Below are 23,570 nucleotides of genomic sequence, written 5' to 3'. Positions count from 1 at the left end.
ATATCAAAACTGATCCGAGTTATATTGAAATTTGATAAAACTTCAAAATGATTTCAGTAAGTAAGAATTAGAATAAGAATATTTATTGAATCCAAATAAAGGGCCCGTTTCCGAGCATATACATATATATATATATATATATATATATGTATATATATATATATATATATATAGTATTATTTATACAGTAATTTTTAAGATATATTACATTAAAAATAAATGATTAGATTAAATAACTATACTCCATACCAGATGGTGTTTGAAAATAAATAAAATAGAATATTAACTCTCTCTAATACATAAAAAATTGACTTCATCATTACTACATGTATATTTAGTTTCAAGTATCTATTTATTCGTTATATTTAGTAAAAAGGAACGAACGCCAGGAAACGTTGAAGGTGCACAATTTGCTTCTAACACAGATATGGTAAATTTTATTGACCAGCGAGTATGTCGTATGAGAAAAAAAGTATTCAATTAGCTAGACTGCTTGTTATCATTTGATTCAAACTTTAAAGACTTGATGTTGGCACGTCTGGATTAATGCAATACTAGTATGCAGAAATTTGATTAGTTGTTAACAATATGAATGATGCCATCATATTCTTGTTATTTACCCACCAAATATTTCCCTATGGAACCTCAAAAATGATAATAGCAATACCTGTGAAGAGTAATTTCAATGGGTTTTATTTATATTGGGATACCGCAAAATTGTGAAATTGCCCTTTTTTTGGAAATGGGATATATCAAACATTGGAATATTGAATTTGTTTTTAGATTGATAACGGTTTTTTTTGAAAATTTGATGGAAATAAAAATAACCGAAGATAAGCTGTTAGTCTGTATCTGTTTTAAAACTTTCGCTACAGACATGATAAAAGTCATGCAGCGTTGTTTATAGATTAGACCGTTGGTTTTCCCGTTTGAATGGTTTTACACTAGTAATTTTTGGGGCCTTTTATAGCTTGCTGTTCGGTGTGAGCCAAGGCTCCGTGTTGAAGACCGTACTTTGACCTATAATGGTTTACTTTTATAAATTTTGACTTGGATGGAGAGTTGTCTCATTGGCACTCATACCACATCTTTCTTATATCTATTGTCATAAGCTTGCATTAAATATGTGATTTAACAAAATATTATATGTAAAAGCACTAGAAGGTATTGATGTTTTAATACCGAATTTCTCGAACATTTACTGTCGTAATTTACACAACAAAAGCAATCGAATTAATTCGCCCGAAAGAAAAGCGATCAAATGACCATGAATATTAGTAAAAAAAACTCATTTTGGAAATAATTTTTGTTGGATTTTTAGAATGCAAGTTTCACTGTCGAAATATTCAAAGACCTTGTTCTTTAAAATCAATATACAGTCAAACCTGCCATTACGCTCACCTCGTTTCAGCGGTCACTAACCTGTATCCAAAGGTCACTTTCAGACCCTCCCACACGTTTTCTCTAAACAATTTACCGTATTTCAGAGGTCACCTGTCTAGCGCAGTCAGCTGTTTTTAATTTTTACATGAAATCATAATTTAAACTTTAGAAACGGCAATTTTAATGATTTTAACGACCAATATATATGTTATCATAACAAAAAATATATGTGTTCAGTACAGAAGTCAACATGAGAATCGGAACCTGTTCCAAACTAAGATCGAGCAATAGGAGGTGAATGTGTGTTCTGCTCCTTTCAGTTCCGATTAGTACAGTATCACCGACTTATCTCTTCACGAATATTAACATATTTTGAAAGTTCTCTTCTAATTTACAACGCCGGCATCCGCCTTTTTTATTTCATTGGGCCAAGATCAATAACTCTACCAATTGAAAGCACTTAAAATTGCCGCGATTCCGGTCATGGGCGATGTCGGAATCGGAATTTTTCGGAACCTCATTAAAAAGGTTAACTCTCTTGAGCGGTCACTTTTAATATTTCCCATGAGTTTACCAGACGGAATATTCGTTTGAATATAAATTACATGCCGGTAAAAAGTGCAGCAAGCTGATCCGGAATAAAACGTATTTCTATTATATATTTCAGATATTAAAACAGGGTCAAAAGTGACCTACGCCATAACAACAAAACGTGTTCTTGCTGTCCGGATGGCGTCAAAGTCTGGTCTGATGATCAGTGTGACATGAAGGAAAAAGATATTTTAAAGACAAAGACATACTTATCTTTGTGGAAATCAGATGATGTCAGATGATACTGTCATACAGGTTTATTTACTACTCTATCTTTTTTTTTATTCGCTGCTTTTATTCCTTTATTTTCACCATTTGATCATGTAACTATTATCTAGAGCCTTAAGCATTCATTCACAAGTTAAATCTCGACTTTCTCATTTCGAACATCTGTAGCAAGCCTTTTGTGGTAAAAACTAACGGTCTAACAAATCAGGCAGATAAAGTAGGATTAACTATTTAAGAATATATAATGTGTCAATAAGTTTTTGAATATTTTACACATTTATGATAAATATTATAAGAGGTTAGTTTTTAACATGTGTGATTTTGTGTATCTCTTTCCTTTTTAGGCTTATTTGAATTACCTTCTTGTGTTAACACCGTAAGTAAAATGTACTTTTTCGAACATAGTCTGAATAATCTTCTTTGAAAAAATGGACAAAATATTACACATAGAATACAGTCTTTGGCGGACTGACAAATGTGATTAAGGTAATGCAGATATTTTTTTTGTTTTCAAAAAAATATCATAGTTTTTTCTCAACATTCCTTTCAATTTTAGGAACAATACAACACACGAACAAGTCAAACTTTTATATAACAAAATGGCAAAGCTAATTTTCAGATTATAATATTTACTTATCAGTGTGAACAATAACTCTTAACTATCTTTCACTTTCATTCAACACCAAGTTTTTATTTCTGATTTTTGAGGTTTGAAATATTGATTGACATAAGAATTTTTTTTAAGTTTCTACTGAGTTTAATTAAATAGGAGCGTGCTGGGATCTACGAAAAACTAGTTTAATTAAGCCACATATATTGTATTCAAGGACCTGATCCAAGTAAGGAACCACGTCAGTAGTTATTAGGATAAATGAGATTTAGGGCAGATTTTTAATTATTTTTTTGTGTTAAAATGGACAACTTTTATAGCCTGTGAACGATTTACAGATAGATATATTGTGTAGACACCTGTCTATTGTTAAATATAAAAATAAGAAGATGTGCATGGTATGGTTTCCACTGAGACAACTATCCACCAGAGACTGTATACATTTGCCCTCTAGATGTCTTTTGGTTATTTTTTGTCGTTGGGTTCCTGTCTCATTGACCCATCCATCATGTTTAATTCGTTTATATTGTAGGTTACTCTTTGAAGAAGGACTTGTTTTAAGTCTACTTTAAGATATATACATGCGTTATTTTGTTGTCCTTGGTAGTGTTTACAGGTGAATCATTTGTGTTTCTAGAATATCATCAAACGCTAAGCCTCTTTTATTATAGACTAATGCGATTGATTATTTACTTGATCGGTTATTTTTTATGAATGTAATTAACATAACATAGCTTGGGTTTTGCCCATTGTTGCTCAGTCTTTGATTTTCTATGTAGCATTTTTGTAGACTTGTTCGTCTTTGTGCATGTTCCTTTTTGTCACCGGCGTTGTCAGTTTTTCTACAACTTATCAGTAGTTACGTCCCCTTGTATCTTCTGCCTTTTTTTCTAATGTCATAAAGGTGAACCACAAATTTAAATATACAACGAACTGCAAATTTTCATTTGTTTTGTGTTCAAACTTTATCATAACCACTACAATCAAATCATCGACGAAAATACAAGATTTCCTCAATCCACGAAAATCGGTACCCACGAAAATAAATGAATCCACAGTACACAAAGTGATTTGTTTGATCAACCGAAGAGAGAAAATTAAACTATACATTTATAATTTATAAACAATATTAGTAAAAGACTTCTTACCATTGCATACCATACCTAATTTGCACTTCCTAGCGTTACTCGCTTTTTGATATCTTATATAAATGGAGTGATAGATTTTTTTACTTTTTCTTATTCTTATACAAACATTAGATTCAGAAATTGCAAACACTTTTTGAAAAGTACAGTTTTAAGTTACTATTTTTAAAAGGTCAGTTCCAACTCCCCTTTTCTAAACTTTGTATAATCACTTCATTAGTAAAAGATAAGAAGTATAGATGTTTGTCTATGTTGAAAACCCTGCTACTTTATATTTTTGTCGTTCGATTTTTTTTATCTTTTGTTTTTTTTGTCTCTACCATTTCTAATGAAGGTTGTTGTGCCAAGGACAAAAGTTCTTTGCGCAGAAAACTGTACATACATTTTTTTTTTTTTTTTTTTTTTTTTTTTTATGAATCGTAGAACAGAAAATACATTTTATTCCATAGTTAAATACATATAATTAAAGGAAATTACATTTGTAAGAAGAAGAAGAAAAAAAAGAAAACTAAAGTATGTGCATAAAAAAACAAATAGTATCGTAAACGAATTAAATTAAGCACAATATGATGAAGATACAATTTTTTTCTAGAATAGAGAAAAATTATCAGTTCACGCACGTGCTTTTTCTTTGATTTTTCAATTAACACCACCGTGAACGTGGCACTTATTCAACTGATTTTTTTTTTCTAGAGTAATCTACTGATACTACTTGAGAATGACTGAAAGATCCTTCATGTTAAAATGAACAGTGTTTCCTCTTTGTTTTGTTTACTAAAAATAAACATTTAAAATTATTAACACTCTTTTACATTGTAACGCAAAGAAATATATTCATGTTTCTAGAATATTTGTATTTATATGATACCTTGAATAAAAAGTTAGTCTTGTATACAGTACACGCCAGAGAGACAGCAATCTAACCAACTCAAAGAGTACACAAATGTATGCATCTTTATCTTTTTGTTTTTGTGTTTTATGGGATTGTTGTCTCATTGACGGAAGTCGTACATCTATCTCCTTTTAGTTATTTTATTTCAAAAGCATTGGATCAATAGAAATGATAGATATCTTGAATAATGTCAAAGTTGTCCTAGACAAAAATAACTCATCTTCTTATTTTTATATGAAAACAATACTTGTTAATAATTTGTCATTTTTATTAGTTAATTAGATATTTTATTATTATTAATTTGTGGTGGCTTTCGACAGAACTAAAATCAAATAATGATTAAGGCATCTCTGGAAGTACTTCTTTTAAGGATGTTCGCTACTCTGTTTCAAAATAACAAGCTTTTTAAAAGTCTGAGACTATTATAAATTAATACTTTTTGAATAACGGAACTTAAAAAGCAGAAAAAATGAAAGGTACGTGCCCTTGTTTTTGGGATATAATAAATTGAAAATGTGGCGGGAAAGGATTATCTCTAGATTTTTCGTACATTTAACATTGGCTCCTTTTCTCTTTCAAAAACTATGAAAAAATAACAAGGATTGTAAAAAAATTAAAAAAATGGTTTTGAAAACTATATGTAATAAAATTATGAAAAGAAAAGTAGGGCTTAGTGGGCATTTTTTTTTTATTGGCACTACGTGGATAAAACTAAAGATTCCGAATATCTAATTATGAGTAGCGCACATCCTTAAGTCGAAGTACTGCTTGTTCAAAAACAATATTACATCGCATATTACCGAAAAGGATTTATTAAAATAAATTATATGAAATAAATTGTAATTGAATTTCTTTATTTTACAGGCAGCTATCATCAGTATGCATATTTTCTGCACAGCCCTTGTCTTCGTATCATTCTGTTACATTTATACAGAAGGTTAGTCTTAGTGATGAAATTTTAAGTAAAAAAAACCGTTGAGAAAATCTTATAAATTCAAAGCCTGTTCTCCCATTTGTAAAGATATTGAAATTTCATGTTTTGAAAAATGTCCAATGTCATACAGATGAAAAATTAATGAGTGTCACACATTTTCATTAGATACGAAATATTCTGTAAAAGTATTTTGAAATAAAGTTATTAGTTGTAGGAAAATCTACTGATACTAAATCTTTATATGAAATTATTTGGAAAATATAGCAAAATTCAAGTTTATCAGTGTGGATCCCCAAAAATTATTATGACTCGACAATAATATATAAGACGGGCACAATGTCATTCGGTTTTAAGATTTGAAATTCATAAGTTTCAATGAAATGCAATCCCTGGTTCTTCTGATACAATGGCAGACTGACGAAAGATAAAACGAACACAACTATTTATATATTATCATTTCGCAACTTTAGTAAACAGGAGTGTCGTAAACAATTTACAACTGTTGTATCCTGTTAAGGCTAATCCAATAATCATTGAATCCTTGAATAGTACTAGAAAACACTGGATATTCATTTCAGATGCTATATTTTAGTAAAAACTTTTGACATCATCGAGAAAAGCTGATGTAAATCTATATTCATATACGTCGATAGATTATTTTCTTATGATTTTAAGTTAAAGTACTACCATGTGTCGCGTAGAATTGGTTTAGGTTCATAATAATTTCTTTAAAGAAGTATGAAATTAGATAGGATGAATTGATATTATTTATACATTAAACATCAAAGGGTTAGGTTATAGAATATTAATAATAATGAAATTATTAATATACCATAGATTAAAAAACGAACGAAATGACGTCAATTACAGTCCAAGTATGCATTCTTATTTATTCGGCTGTATTATTCAATTAGCTGTTTTTTTGTTTTTTGTTTTTTGTTATTTTTTTTACGGTGCAGATTTGCTCCTTGAACGTCATATGGATGACCTGTATTTGTTTAAACCCCTGTCTTTAGGGAGATAGTTTGTTAAAATGTTTTAGAAATCTGAGCAAAAAACCTCGCACTTCCATACTCCAGCCTTGTTGTTTTTTTAGATATGAAAAATTCCACGTTTTGTTATCTAGAAAAAAATAACGGAAATGCAAAAGGACGGAAGAATTATTGCTATAAGCTTTAATTTACTAAACGGATAATTCAAACATAAACGACTTATTGTTTAATGTATAAGACATGCTTTGTTATTATATTTTGATTCTGTTGATACAACTTTGAAATTTAAACATTAAACAAATAATACACGATCAAGCTCTAACATCGTATGTTTCTAGTATACGGGAACATTCCACCAAACCTAAGATATCAACAACAAGAAATATATCGCATGAAACATTAAGAGACAATCAAAACAATCTGTAGAAAAAAATCTGAAGGACAAATGTGACTTTAATATTAGTACTAAGTCGAAATACCTAATGTTTTGTTGCCGCTAGTAACGCAACACAACTGACACTCTTTACAAGAACCAGGAAACCAATTTCAACAAACATCAATTCATTTATTCAATTTTGGTTTTGGGTCAGTATAAGACAAATATGATACGAACCATGGGATTCCTATGTTGATTTCATTTTAAATTCTTAAACAAGCTATTTTTAAGTAAGTGTGAAAAAATAGTCCTTCTTAATGCTATTGTTTTGGTTTGTTCGTGGAATATTTTTATCTACTTTTCTATTATCTTTTATAGTAAGGTTCTTTCAATGCAGGGTATAAATGTACTAATTTATGTACCTTTTATTAATCCACTTATCGAGATAAAAATGGCAACAACTGGTTCAAGCTTTCGACGTGCTTCTGTGTCTGTCCCTAGCCAGGAATTTCATTAATGGCGGCCGTGCATGTATGTCACTCAAAATGTTTCTAGATTTGCTTTTTTTTTACACATTTAAGAACGTATAGACGTCTACTATGTTGACCTCTTTATTCTATTGAAATGTTTGTGTTGTTGAGTTGCTGCCTAATTGACGTTTATCCTATATCTGATTTTATTAATATTTAATGTGAACAACAAGTACGAAATCTTAATTCAATCTAAGGTTTTTATCCTTAAATTTTTAGTCCTTGTCTTTTGGTCTTTGGTTTTAACCCAAAAAAAATATTAGACGACAAAGAAATAACATTTAACATTATACATTTCGGAATTGAACACAAAGATAACGCGAATGGCAATTTATTTGTTCAAAGTAAGAGAATAATACTTCACAAATATTAAAGAGTAATGCTGATTTTTTTAGTTTGATATAAAATATATAATAATTCAGTGTTTAATGTTTCCTGTTTCTTTGCATGGATCCGTGAAATAATTAAAGAAAATAAGATTTTTTTACGAATTCTTTATTCTGCAACACTATTTCGTCACCCTGATATTAACCACCACTGGACTTTTATGCACAAAAATCCTGTCCCAATAGTTGCTTTACTGAATTTTCAAAAATATATGTGCGTATTATACTTACAATGTACATATATGTGCGTGTTATACGTACAATGTACATATATTTTTATCATTTGTCATGTGATCATATGATAACAAGTATTATATTTGTTGAAAGAAAGACATAATTTGGTGAAATGGATATTGACATATTGTCTTTTGATGAAGACCGTTTGTTGACCTATTGATATCTTGATTATTTAGGGTTGCTGTTTCATTGACTTAATCCATCTCCTTATGTTCATATAACTATCGAATTCAAAAATTGAAATGGAATTTGTTAAAACTGTTCCAATAAAAAATGTTCCTTTCCATGCAGTTTGCAATATTCATATGATTTCTACATCCCAAATGAGTTAAATTCCGGTTATTAGTCGGGTTTGTGTTGTTCAATCTTTAGTTTTTGTGTAGTGTTTTATCATTGTTATCATATTTTCGTCTTTTTAACTTTTTGACCATGGTGTCGCTTTTTTTATTGTACTTATAATGTTTTATTGCTCCCTTGGTATATTCTATATTTTGTTTACTAAACAAGCTTATTACATGACCATTTCAGCATCATCATCAACATATCATAGACCGATTCAATGTCATAAAAGAGGTGGCAGAGTTTGTGGAGCGAATGGACACAGTTACTTTTCTGAATGCAGAGCTAAACGAAGGCATGTATTTCTTATATTATTGTATATGCAATGCCCAGTTTGAAGGTGATGAAAAGTGCATGATAAATGAAACAAATCACACGAAACATGATACAAACAACATATATGTTTAGATGTCTATACCTGCAGATATCTCAAATCTAGTCTATTCTTTTCTTCTTTTAATTACCAACAGCGGCGTAGAATCCGGTGGACAGTTGGGCGGGGTCAAAATAAGATATGAAAATGAATGAAGACACTGATTAACTTACTCTAGATTTTTTTTTTTTTTTTTTAACTTCACTTTTTACTTTTTCTCATTTGTTTTAGTTTTTGTTTTTGTTTTTCGCTTCTTTTTTTTAAATTCTGTATGAACTGTAAAGAAATAATGATGTTATGTGTATATCAGCTCAGTATATTAAGAATATAACACATAATATGATACAAGTTTAGTTTAGATTTACCATAATATTTTCGAGAACATGAAAAAAAAATCTACGAATTCTTATTCTAAATTAATAGAGGAAAAACAACAGTAGCTTGCAAAGGATTCTGCCCATGTGGATGTACATGCGACCGGAAGAGGAAGTGGGTTTGTGGAGAAGATGGAAAGAGATATCGTAATGCTTGCATTGCAGGTTGCTAGTAAGTTTTACCAGATCTGTCACAGACGAGGTCACAGATACTATCATATTTAAGAAATAAACTTCTTTTTGTAATTTTATTGGAGTGTTAAAGTGTTGACCGAAGCACAGTTTGTATGAAGAGCGGAAGCGCTTCATTCTAAAAATGTGTGCACGATCAACACTTTTATAACCCTATCAAATTACTAAAAGAAGCATTCATTTCTTATAATTACATGTTTATGCTAAGACCATGAAAAAAAAGTCTTATCAAGTTTTTCTTTTGTTTACCTGTACACTTTTTATGTGGAAGCACGTGTCATCATGAATGTAACATTCCATTTTGATATGAAGGTTAATATTTGAATGACGCGCGATTGTTGTTAGCCAATCAAACTAACGGATTTTCGTGAAACATACATGTAATGTAATTATGTAGACATAACATCTGCCTTTGTAAATACGTTACGGTATTTCTATGAATTGTATTCACAATCATTGCCACCTGGCTATGTTGTCGCTATACAACAATTTCGAATTCTTTTCTATAAATAACGTAACGCCGGCTTACCCGATGTCATTGAACAATCGGTTCTTATTGTGACGTAATAACACAATCATTGTGACATAAGAAATGTACGGGGAAATGCACTCGAATTGGAAAATCGTTTATTTATTATATGCAAAGTATACAGTTTTTGAAGTTGAAATGTGTTGTAAGATCCTAGCAATAAACAGACGAATTAGACAACACATGAACTAAGTGTAATGAACCGATTTACAGCAATCATACCAAAATGAGACAGAGCAAATAAAAATTATACATACGAGAGGTGACTGGTCCCTCTCCAATTGTTCATGTAATACTAAAAACTTGAGTGCTAAAAGACAAATATAAACATAAATCTTTTTTTAATCATAATCAGTTTCCTTCTTATTTCTTATAATTGCACTTTTAACTAAAACACACGTACTGCAAATAACAGGGGAAGCAATTTATATAACATGGTTAAAATTGCTAGCTTCGCTGATCAGCAGAGATATTACAAATGTATGAATGTACAGGAGATGTTAACTTTGAAATTAGCTTCATGTGAAACAAAAGTATACCAAATAATACAACATATGTCTAAAGTAGGGTGTCTGAAATGTATCAAATAATATATGAACTACGAGCGACTGGATGCATCAAATAAATTGTAACATGGGCGACTCGGGTAAATCAAATAGTATGTGTAGAGTCGTGCTGTTTCTGTGTATCAAATTAACAGAAGCGCATAACTAATCATAACTAGTTTAGTTTCGCTTTCCTATTTTGAAGCCACGTGAAGATCAAATGTAATGGCCAATGCCCATGTGATCGCTGTCCAAGGTGTCCTACACGATCTCGTCCTGTGTGTGCAAGCGATGGGTTACCATATCACAACTACTGTCATGCACGCTGCAAGTATGATTATTATTAGATTTATCAATTAAGCGCTAGAAACATTGGGGACTGGGGATTTCGGTAGAGCCTCAGAAAAAAGTATATGTAAGCAATGAAATTACTTATGATACCGATTGAAGAAAGAGTAGTAATTCTATGCAAGTTTTGGAAACTAAATAATCCCTGTTTTAACTGCCCAATGACGATAATATAATTTTTCTGTCACAGCCTTTCTGTTTATCATCTTTGTTTCCTGTTAGCGCTCGTATGAAAATATTGCATGCTCTCGCATAATATTCAAGTAAAACTAGAAATTTATAACGTTAAATTATATTTGTGATAATTTAATACTTTTATTATATATATATCGATTTTACAGGGGATTAAAAATAGCTTGTCGCGGCAAATGCCCTTGCAGAAAGCGTTGTAAATGTAAACATGAACACGCACCTGTTTGTGGAACGAATGGGAAAAGTTACAGAAACAAATGTCGTGCAAGCTGTGCGTAAGTAGAAATTTATATCAGGTATAAATTTCAATTCATCATTTATATGATATTTGACGGTGTGACTGTTATATATTTAGAATCGAACGGACAAGCGATACAATTTATACTTCACTGAACTACAAAGATACTTCAGATAAACATAGAATGAACGCACTCGTGGAAAAAACTACATTTGAGTTTCAAATGTATAAACATGATTCTATCTGTTGAACGGGAGATAGTAGTTTTCATCGCACGTAACGTATAACTTTGGTATAAGTTATTTCGCTTCTCTTGGAGACATATCTCTTGACTTTTCTATTGCATGAAAGGGATTATATTATAACATAGCTATTAATAAAGTGGGATATATGTGTGCATTACTTCAAGAGGCCTGTGATATATGTCGTATATAATATAATATACTAAATGGTGTTCCTCTTGCTTTCGCATCATAAACTACAAGAGTCTTCAGTTGCATTTCAATATTTCAAGGCTACAACAAATTACATGTACTTTATAAACGAAATACGAAGGTTTCTAGAAAGATTTGTTACTGCACAGGGCACGTTTTTACATCTTTTAACTGTACATGACACGTGCTAACATCTTTATTACTGCACATGACACGTGTTTACATATTTTCTGTACTCCGCACGTGTTTACATCTTTTTACTGTAATTGGCACGTGCTTACATCTTTTTACTGCAATAGAAACGTTTTCCCTTTTAATAACTACACATGGCACGTCCTTACACTATCATTCATGTTAGTGTTATATATATTACAATCATGACACGTAAATTTAGTTTCAAAGAGCTGTCACTTTAAGTTTTTTCTGTCTTATCCAAATTTGCATTTTGTTTTTCAATTAAAACATGTTAAATATTCAAATACAATTTACAGAAAAACTGAAGTGGCGTGTTCTGGAAGGTGCCCTTGTAGAACCAGCTGTGCGTGTCCGAAAATATACTTCCCAGTATGTGGCAGAGACGGAAAGACATATAGCAATAAATGTATGGCTACATGTGCGTAAGTAACTTGCTCGAAAAACGCAGCTAGAAACACAATTTGTCGCCCGTCTCAATGAGAACGTTATTCTTTAAATGCATATAAGTCTAGATTAGTCTATGAAAAGTTATAGCAAGGGGAGCAAGAAGGTGAACTTTGGTTTATTTTTATCAATAGTACCGCTTAAGTCGACGCTAGAGGCCGTCTTGACCTTGTTGTAGGGTATGAATGATTCGTTCATTGTTGAAGACCCTACATTAACTGTCAAAATGAAGAACAGGAATAAAAGCCCTGTTCATTGATAATTTTCTATGTTTTCTATGTATTGTATGCGATTTTGTCCCATGTACATTTACTCCATATCCTTTCATTTTCTATATATACTATAAAATTTAGAGCGAGGGGCTTGCCCCGAGCTCTTAATTTTATAGTATATACCTTTTCATAGACTATCTAATTTTAGCACATACTTACAACTTCTCGTCCAATCATATTGCTTGAATTCGCCTTCTAATTTGCATAGTACATACTTTTTCCGTGTACTAAGTAACTACGCATGAATGACCACAAGGGTAAGATTTCATTGTATCGTAATCAAGATATGAAAACAAAAATTGCCATTGGCTATTTTGAAATAACATGCTGTGTTCCAAATTAAATTAAATAGTTTGTAATTAGTTTTCACTTTGGTTTTTAAATATCCTGGATGTTTTGGATCTAAAAACTGTTCTTGACAATTGCAAGTTTGCACATACGGTTCTTTATACCTTGATTAGAGTACAACGCTATCGTAAAATTGTAATAATTTATCATCCATATGCAATTATACTTTGTACACAAAAAAATGTATACTTTGAATTATTGTGAAGGGAAATTAAGGCAACTTGGTGATTTTATAACTTTCTTGGGGAAATTGACCTATTTCGTCATGAATTGATTGATTGGTTATTGGTTGATTAATGTCCAGTGGCAAATATTTCATGCATGTTTTGAATTGAAAAACCGTGATAATGTCTGAAGAGAATGTGCCACCTATATATATATACATATATACATATTCTGATAAATCGTTTTAATTTATTATAGCTTTAGTTTTACTGTGAAATTGAAAAGTGTTTTCAAAACATGTATACATAGTTTCCAATGCAATTTAATTATTGTCTGCTTTTGGTCAATTCATTTTGTCATCTTACCATGTAAAGAAGTACAAGTACATGTATGGTAAAACACAGCTTTATATCAATATATATACTTACACCAGCAGTGCCCGTTTAGAAATAACATATCTTACAATGATACTAGTGAGTAGATTTACAAAACATAAAATTCGTTAATAAGCTCTGTTTTACAAACGCCTGTGATACAAGTAGTCAGCCAAAATAAACTATCAATAGACCAATTAAAAGATTACTCGAGTTGTAAGTATGTGCTAAATTGGATAGTCTATGAAAAGGTATATACTATGAAATAAAGAGCTCGGGGCAAGCCCCTCGCTCTAAATTTCATAGTATATACCTTTCCATAGACTAACCTAGACTAGCACATATTTACAACTCTAGTAACTTTTTAATTGCTCTATAATTGATAGTTTTTTTTTGGCTGACTACTTGTATCACAGGTGTTTGTAAAACGGAGCTCATTAACGAAGTTTTGTAAATCTACTCACTAGAATAAATGAAAAAATGTGATTTCAAAAGGCCCTTGACTCCAGAATGAAAAGACGGTAGCTGCTGGTGTAAGTATGTTTATTGGTATAAAGAGGTGTTTTACTATACATGTACTTCTTCACATGGTTTGATGATAAAATAAATTGACCAAAAGCAGGCAATAATTAAATTGCAGTGGAAGCTTTACATGTCTTGAAAACATTTTTCAATTTCACAGAAAAACTAAAGCTATAATAAGTTTGAAACATATAGATAGTATGGCAGTGGCGGATCCAAAGGGAGGGGTGTCCGGGGGTTGGAAAACCCCCATTTTTGGACGATCAATGCTTTTGAATGGGGACATATAGTTGGAAACCCCCCCCCCCCCTTTATCCTGGGTTGGAAACCCCCTTTTATAAATGGCTGCATCCGCCCCTGGTATGTCCCCATATATAGTCTAGCGGATAGTCATTAAAAAGCAACTACCAATAAATCAAAGATACAAGGGTTTATGTTTTTTTTTCAAAGAAAAATAAAACATGTATCAGAACATGTATATACATATATATATATAGGTGACACGTTCTCTTCAGACTATTTTTCAGTTCATGACATCGTCCTGCACATGCATGAAATATTTGCCACTGGACATTAAGCAACCAATAATCAATCAATCAATTCATGACGAAATAGGTCAATTTCCTTCACAAGGTTTCATAGTACACAAGGTTTCATAGTACACACTTTTTTATGTACAAAGTAATTGCATGGATGATAAATTATCACAATTTTAAGATGGCGTTGTACTCTAATCAAGGTATAAAGAACCATATTTGTTACTCTTAATTTAAATGAAAGAAACTTGCAATCGTCAAAAACATTTTTTACATCCAAAGATTTTAATAACAGGATATTTAAAAATCAATGTGAAAACTATATTATACGAAAGCCTATTAGGGTCACAAAAAAAAATATTAATCGCGTAATTACGACATAAATATCTCGTAATTACGAGAAAACTATCGCGTAATTACGAGATAATTATCGCGTAATTACGAGAAAACTATCGCGTAATTACGAGATAATCCTTTTTTATCTCGTAATTACGAGATAATCATTTTTTATCTCGTAATTACGAGATATTCTAATATGACGTTCTTCTTTGGCTTTGGATACAAAGCCATATTCTAATTCCAATAAAACATAGGCTGCACGTGATTGACGTCACAATTGAAATTGCAACGTCAGTAGAATTTCGAACACCGCCGGAGATCAAAATGGACATTTTTGTTGGTGTTGCTCGCTAGGAAATTTAATAAAATCATTTTAAAAGTAAGTTTAAATGTATCTGTTCTTTTTTATCGTTAAACTTTTGATTTTCTATAACATTTTTGGTTCACCAAATCAAAATGGTTGCCTTTCGAGCGTGTATTATAGGTCCGCTTCGAAGTACAAAAGATCGAAATTTTCCTATTAGAATCGAAATAATTCTATCATGCCATGCTCTATGCTCATTTTAACATGGGTAGGCATTATATTTGTTAACATTTAAGACCTCGCTAACGCTCGGTATTAAGATATTGACAAATATAATGCCTACCCGTGTTAAAATGAGCATAGAGCATGGCACGAAAGAATTATTTCTTAAATAATCGCGTTATTACGAGGAAACTATCTCGTAATTACGAGATAATTATCGCGTAATTACGAGATAACTATCACGTAATTACGAGATCATCATCGCGTAATTACGAGAAAACTATCGCGTAATTACGAGATAAGAAGTTTGTTATCTCGTAATTACGAGAAAATTATCGCGTAATTACGAGAAAAGTATCGCGTAATTACGAGATAATCATTTTTTTTATCTCGTAATTACGAGATAATCATTTTTATACGCCCGTTTACGGGGCGTATTATGGTATACCGTTGTCCGTCCGTCCGTCCGTCGTCAACATGTCGGATATTAACTCAAAACACTTTAACTAATTCGATATTTCTATTGACGTAAGTTCCCTTTCGTATTATATAAATTTTAGATTTTACGTTTCCGAGTTATGGGGTTTTATTCATAAAAAAAGGGGGATTTTCCAGTTTTCGGACAAATAATAAAAAATGCTTTTAGCAGTTCTTATAAAACTTTGGTGAATTGTTTATATCTATTGATGTAAGCTCTGTTTAGAATTTTATAAATTTTTCATTTATCATTTCTGAGTTATTGGGTTTTATTCATTAAAAAAGGGGTGATTTTCCAGTTTTCGGACAATAACTCAAAAATGCTGTCAGCAATTCTCATGAAACTTTGGTGAATAGTTTATATCTATTGATATAAGCTCCCTTTACATTTTCATAAATTTCTAATATGACATTGAGAATTAATTGAACTTTATTTGTTTAAAGTCTGACTACAGATTTACAAAGTATTGCGCAACAGCACATTGTATTGCACGACAGCAAGAAATCTTTAATTGAATATAACTTTAATTCATATAACCAATTTCAAGTTCTTTGACTACATTTATTCAGAAACCTTTAATATGTCAAATATTTAATTACAATCCAAATTCAGACCTGTATCAAGCTTGAATATTGTGTCCATTTTTGCCCTAACTGTTCAGGGTTGGACCTCTACGGGCGTATCCAGCTGCGCTGAGCGAAGCAGTTTATTTTATCTCGTAATTACGCGATAGTTTTCTCGTAATTACGCGATGATTATCTCGTATTTACGAGATAAAAAAAAATGATTATCTCGTAATTACGAGATAAAAGACTTCTTATCTCGTAATTACGCGATAGTTTTCTCGTAATTACGCGATGATTATCTCGTAATTACGCGATAATTATCTCGTAATTACGAGTTAAAAATGATTATCTCGTAATAACGCGATAGTTTTCTCGTAATTACGCGATAATTATCTCGTAATTACGCGATAGTTTTCTCGTAATTACGAGATATTTATCTCGTAATTACGAGATAAATATTTTTTTTTTGTGACCCTAATAGGCTTTCGTTATATTACAAACTATTTAATTTTATTTGGAACACAGCATTTTATTTCAAAATAGCCAGTGTCAATTTTTGTTTTAATATCTTGATTACGATACAATGAAATCTTACCCTTGTAGTCATTCATGCGTAGTTACTTAGTACACGAAAAAAGCATGTACTATGAAAATTAGAAGGCGAATTCTAGCAATTTGATTGGACGAGAAGTTGAAAGTATGTGCTAACTACATGTATAAAATTTTCAATCCTTCTTTTTTTTCACACACAAATTGCTTTAAGAGCTCTCTTTGTTCAATGATTCTTCTTCGCTAGTTATAATTAATGTGTCATGCATTTCTTACTTGAAATTAAAATGAAATGTTGTATATGTTTAATTTATAAAATATTTCATTTTACCTAACTCTTTTCGGTTTTGGTCACCAAAATTTCTAGAATTGTTACATAAAATTCTTTTTGTAATGATTTGTTGATACACCCTACATGTAATTTCTCCTATTTGAAGAGAAAAATCTGAACTAGCTATATATAGCTGACTCTTCAATTGTTCATGTATTTGCATACGGAGTATATATCTCCCAGTTGATACGATATTCCAGGGCTTGTGTTTCCTATCATGATTTCCTTGATAGAGGGTTGCTGCTCACAAGGAAGCTATTAAACCAAGAGTTCCAAGTGGTGAAGTTGAAATCATCCCTTCGTAAATTTGTCGGACGCCATAACGAGTTTGTTGACCGTTATGGAATATCTGTTTCACAGATGACGCCGGATATCTTCCAATTGTCGTAACTACAATCTCGTCCCATTCCCCCGGATGTGACCTACCGAATTAGACATATCACCAAATTTTTACTTACATGAGCAACACGACGGGTGCCACATGTGGAGCAGGATCTGCTTACCATTCCGGAGCTCCGGAGATCACCCCAAGTTTTTGGTGGGGTTCGTGTTGCTCGGTCTTTGGTTTTCTATGTTGTTTTGTGTTCTGTTGTTTAACTGTTTTTCTTTTTCTTTTTTTGCCATGGCGTTGTCAGTTTATTTTCGACTTATGAGTTTGAATGTCCCTTTGGTATCCTTCGCCTCTCTTTTATTTAAGTTTATCAATCCCCATATGTTCTTTCACGTTGTTTGTTTTACAGGAAAGTTGCAGTGGATTGCATGGGGAAATGCCCTTGCCGATCCCAATGTTATTGTTCTAAAGAATATAAACCTGTTTGCGGTTCTGATCATAAAACATACAATAATAAATGTATGGCAACTTGTGCGTAAGTACTCCTTTAGATAGTTGAATCTTATAGTTACAACTATTCTGGTGCATTGATCAGATCTTATAAATCAGAGTTTTATTCTAAACAAAATAGATCTAGTAATTAGCATTTCCAGCTAACATGACGAAAGTTATCCAGAAATCGTGTCATGCATACATTTGTACATTGTACTGATATCAGTGACATGCATTATCTTATTTTTCTATAACAACGTTTAAATATGACTAGTTAATACAGAAAATGTTCAATGCAGAAACTTGATATTGTAAGATATTATATCGTATGTTGCAGAAGTGGTAAAACAAATATTTACTATCATATTTTTTTTTTCAATCATTTTAATTGTTCATAGAAAAGTTGGAATAAACTGCAATGTCAAATGTCCGTGTCCACCCCCTTGTGTTTGTACTAAAGAGTACGTCCCTGTATGTGGAACAGACGGAAAGACATACGGAAATAAATGTACGATATGTTAAACTATATTGATATTTTTATATGAAAGACCATTATTATATTACAGAAAAGTTGGAATAGCTTGCAATCTTCAATGTCCATGTCCACCTCTTTGTGTTTGTACTAAAGAGTACGCCCCTGTATGTGGTACATACAAAAAGACATACGGCAATAAATGTATGGCAGGATGTGCATAAGTTGCAGCTGTGGACAATTTCATCTCATATTTAGTTCAGTTGTTTTAATTTATTGAACAATAATAAAACTCTTAATGAATTTGTAAGAGCCCATGACTAAGACATATTATTTTATCTACGTTTTTTTTTTTTTTTGTTCATCCCCGACACACAACAGTATAACGATATGACTTTCGATGTATTTATAAAATTGCGATAAAAAGACTTAAAAAAACTCTCACAAGCTTATGTTCGATATTTAGAAATGTTAATGTTTTTATATGAAAGACACTTGTTATATTACAGAAAAGTTGGAATAGCTTGCAATGGAAAGTGTCCATGTCCACTCCCTTGTGTTTGTACTAAAGAGTACGCCCCTGTATGTGGAACAGACCGAAAGACATACGAAAATAAATGTGCGGCAGGATGTGCATAAGTTTGCGGCTGATTTAATTTTTACACAATGATAATAATATGTAATGAATGTGTGAAAATATCATCTGATCAACGGGTTTTCTCCTTCTTATACACAACAGTACATGTGTATACCTGTATGGCATTCGATGTAATTGAAAAATGGCACAGAAAAGACTTAAAAACTCTGATGAGCTTATGTTCGATATTTAAAAATATTAATATCTTTTTATGAAAGACCCTTGTTATATTACAGAAAAGTTGGAATAGCTTGCAATGGAAAGTGTCCATGTCCACCCCCTTGTGTTTGTACTAAAGAGTACGTCCCTGTATGTGGAAAAGACCGAAAGACATACGGAAATAAATGTATGGCAGGATGTGCGTAAGTTTGCAGCTGTAGACAATTTCACTTCATATAAAGTTCAGTTGTTTTAATTTATCAAACAATAATTAAACTCTTACTGAATTTGAAAGAGCCAATGACTAAGAAGTGTCATTTTATCAACGGGTTCTTTTTTCATTCCGACACAAAACAGTATGACATTCGATGTAATTATAAAATGGTGCAGAAAAGACTTAAAACAATTGTCTCAAGCTTTTTGTCGATATGTTAAACTATATTGATATTTTTATATGAAATACCCTTGTTATATTACAGAAAAGTTGGAATAGCTTGCAATGGAAAGTGTCCATGTCCACCTCTTTGTGTTTGTACTAAAGAGTACGCCCCTGTATGTGGAACAGACCGAAACACATACGGAAATAAATGTATGGCAGGATGTGCGTAAGTTTGCAGCTGTAGACAATTTCACTTCATATAAAGTTCAGTTGTTTTAATTTATCAAACAATAATTAAACTATTACTGAATTTGAAAGAGCCCATGACTAAGAAGTTTCATTTTATCAACGGGTTCTTTTTTCAATCCGACACAAAACAGTATGACATTCGATGTAATTATAAAATGGTGCAGAAAAGACTTAAAACAATTCTCGCAAGCTTATTTTCGATATGTTAAACTATATTGATATTTTCATATGAAAGACCATTGTTATATTACAGAAAAGTTGAAATAGCTTGCAAAGGTCAATTTCCATGTCCACCTCTTTGTGTTTGTACTAAAGAGTACGGCCCTGTATGTGGAACATACAAAAAGACATACGGCAATAAATGTACGGCAGGATGTGCATAAGTTGCAGCTGTAGACAATTTCATCTCATATTTAGTTCAGTTGTTTTAATTTATTTTAAAAACAATAATAAAACTCTTAATGAATTTGTAAGAGCCCATGACTAAGACATATTATTTTATCTACGGTTTTTTTTTTCATCCCCGACACACAACAGTATAACGATATGACTTTCGATGTATTTATAAAATTGCGATAAAATATGGCATGGTATTGGTTGCAAAAATTTGATATTTTTTCATTTAAATGCAATATTTTTTATTTAATTGGTATATTTCTTCATTTCAATGCAATATTTTTTTTTATTTAAATGGTATATTTCTTCATTTAAATGCAATATTTTTTATTCAAATGGTATATTTTTTCATTTAAATGGTATATTTTTTAATTTAAATGCAATATTTTCTATTCAAATGGTATAATTTGTCATTCAAATGCAATATTTTTTATTCAATTGGCATAACTTGTCATTTTAATGCAATATTTTTTATTCAATTGGTATAGTAGTTTTTTTTATTTATATGCAATAATTGCATTATGGGAAATTCTTTGACGTGACAAGGTCAAATTTGCAACAACGTTTGTGATTGGTCGGTAATTGTTTGGATTTCTTCCCTTTCTTTGTAAACATGAGTGACCAAGAATTAAAAAAACGCGTCGGAATATTACCCCTCTAACTAAATCTGGCGTTCGTGCGAGTTCGTGCACTGGCTGTTAATGCCAATAATGGCCAGGTCGAGCAAAAAATGCGAGTGACAAGTAATAATAATTAATTGACACACAACCTGTTCATGGATAGAAACAGATACCTGCGTGTATGGCAAAAACGCCTCCAATGAAAACCCTTTCTGAAGAAACTCCCCTACAGTCTACACATTGAAATAAAAAAAAATACATCACTATTGGTTGTTTAGAAGGCAGAGGCACATAACAAACATATGGCGTCGTTTAGTCTAAATGACTGATAAATTTATTAATGCAGATATATTAGAATGTGAGCTGTGTTATAAACGTTTTTATGGTATGACAGCCTTAGTAGGACATCCCTGTAGGACGATAAGCTGGATAAATATAAGAACTACACCGTCGGACAATAACAGTTAAGGGACGATTATTTGATATTCTAGGGAAGGGATTTTGATTGATTGGTGTCTAACGCTACTTTGAACACTATTGGGCTATTCCGTGGTGGTCAGTTTAAATTTATAGATGAAGGATGGGGAAGGGAAGAGAGGGTATTATTATTCATTTTAATCTGTCGCTAATAATGCCTATTTTTCAGCTCTTACCAGGCAACCATATTCATATATGAAATCCTTCTGTCCCCCACCCCAACAAATAGATAAATATCAAATGGTTTTCCACTTATGTAACACAATTTTAAATTGATTGATTGTTTGTTGCTAATTTTTTAACGCCCAGTGACAAATATTTCATGCTTGTTTAGGAAAACACGAATTTAGAAGTCAGGTATATAATATAAAAACGAAGAGATGAGATGGGATATGATTGCTAATAAGGCAACTATCCACCGGAGTTCAAATATGAAGTGGATGTAAGCAATTATAGACAATCTTAAGGCCTTCAACAATGAAAAGAACCTGATACTGTAAAGTCTTCTATAAAAGGACCGATATGAAAAGTGTGAACAATTCAAACGAAAACACTAATGGCCTAATCATACATAACAAAACAATTTACAAAATATCAAATATGAGTCTAGATATGAACCAACGACAACCTCTAAATTACAGGCTCCTGACCTGGGACAGGCAAATAAAGAATATGGTTGGGTTGATATAAAAACGAAGATGTGGTATGATTGCATATGAGACAACTCTCCACAAGAGACCATATTACACAGAAATCAACAGCTATAAGTCACCATACGGCCTTCGACAATAAGCAAAGCCTACACCGCATAGTCAGTTATAAAAGGCCCCGAAATCACAAATGTAAAACAATTCAAACGAGAAAATTAACGGCCGAATTAATGTACAAAAAATGAACGAAACACAAATATGTATAACACAGCAACAAACGGCAACTACTGAATTACAGGCTCCTGACTTGGGTCAAGCACATACATACAGAATGTGGCAGGGTTAAACATGTTAGCGGGATCCCAATCCTTCCCCTAACCTGGGACAGTGGTGTAACTGTACAACAACATGTTTGTGAGCACTCAACCCATCCCGAAGCTGGGACAGTGGTGTAACAGTACAATAAAAGAACAACCTGCACTAATCAGTTGCAATTAGTCAAAAGATCGGTACGAGACACACAAAAAGAAAATAACATTAAGACAATAGACACAAAGCACCGACATTAGAGTATTTTTAATTACTCAGTGGAAGTTTGCTCAAAGCTAATAACAACTAGTACTGAAATAAATCTTGTTCTCCCAGACTGAAGTATCAATCAGTACACAACGCGCGGCAAAGGATTTATTAAAAAAGAAAACAGTCTGAGAAACGTCTGGTTTACGTTATATATATATATAAGAAGATGTGGTATGAGTGCCAATGAGACAACTCTCCATCCAAGTCATAATTTGTAAACCATTATAGGTCAAAGTACGGTTTTCAACACGGAGCCTTGGCTCACACCGAACAGCAAGCTATAAAGGGCCCCCCAAAAATGACTAGTGTTAAACCATTCAAACGGGAAAACCAACGGTGCCGTCTAATCTATTTAAAAAAAACGATATACTTGCATATAGATCCATATACAATGAAACTTTTTGAAAAGTTGTGGTCCGAACGTTTTGACCATCGACATTTTGCAATAGAAATAATAGTAAGGACCAGAAGATTTTAACAGTCAGTGCAGGATTCGCACGAACGCCAGATTTAGTTTGAGGGGCTATATTCTGACGCGTTTTTTAATTCTTGGTCACTTATGTTTAGAAAGAAAGGGCAGAAATCCAAACAATTACCGACCAATCACAAACGTTGT

General features: G+C 31.9%; 1 protein-coding gene across 9 annotated transcripts in view; it reads left to right on the top strand.

Moving 5' to 3' along the window:
- Positions 1 to 2,504: 2,504 nt before the first annotated feature.
- Positions 2,505 to 23,570, top strand: part of LOC127725502 (agrin-like) — a 40,394-nt gene continuing 19,328 nt past the window's right edge. For 6 of the 9 annotated variants that reach the window (XM_052232524.1, XM_052232520.1, XM_052232522.1 and 3 more), the window contains exons 1-10: positions 2,505 to 2,578; positions 5,714 to 5,786; positions 8,833 to 8,938; positions 9,440 to 9,562; positions 10,862 to 10,987; positions 11,346 to 11,471; positions 12,360 to 12,485; positions 18,254 to 18,379; positions 19,682 to 19,807; positions 20,084 to 20,209. In XM_052232524.1, coding sequence (XP_052088484.1) covers positions 5,729 to 5,786; positions 8,833 to 8,938; positions 9,440 to 9,562; positions 10,862 to 10,987; positions 11,346 to 11,471; positions 12,360 to 12,485; positions 18,254 to 18,379; positions 19,682 to 19,807; positions 20,084 to 20,209 — 1,043 coding nt within the window. In that variant the 5' untranslated portion in view covers positions 2,505 to 2,578; positions 5,714 to 5,728. The remainder of the gene's footprint in view (positions 2,579 to 5,713; positions 5,787 to 8,832; positions 8,939 to 9,439; positions 9,563 to 10,861; positions 10,988 to 11,345; positions 11,472 to 12,359; positions 12,486 to 18,253; positions 18,380 to 19,681; positions 19,808 to 20,083; positions 20,210 to 23,570) is intronic. The other 3 variants (XM_052232523.1, XM_052232521.1, XM_052232517.1) reach the window with 1 other exon arrangement.

The sequence above is a fragment of the Mytilus californianus genome, unplaced genomic scaffold (genome assembly GCF_021869535.1).
Source record: "Mytilus californianus isolate M0D057914Y unplaced genomic scaffold, xbMytCali1.0.p SCAF_15, whole genome shotgun sequence".
Taxonomy (NCBI): Eukaryota; Metazoa; Mollusca; class Bivalvia; order Mytilida; family Mytilidae; genus Mytilus; species Mytilus californianus.
This window is presented reverse-complemented; position numbering and strand designations above follow the sequence as displayed.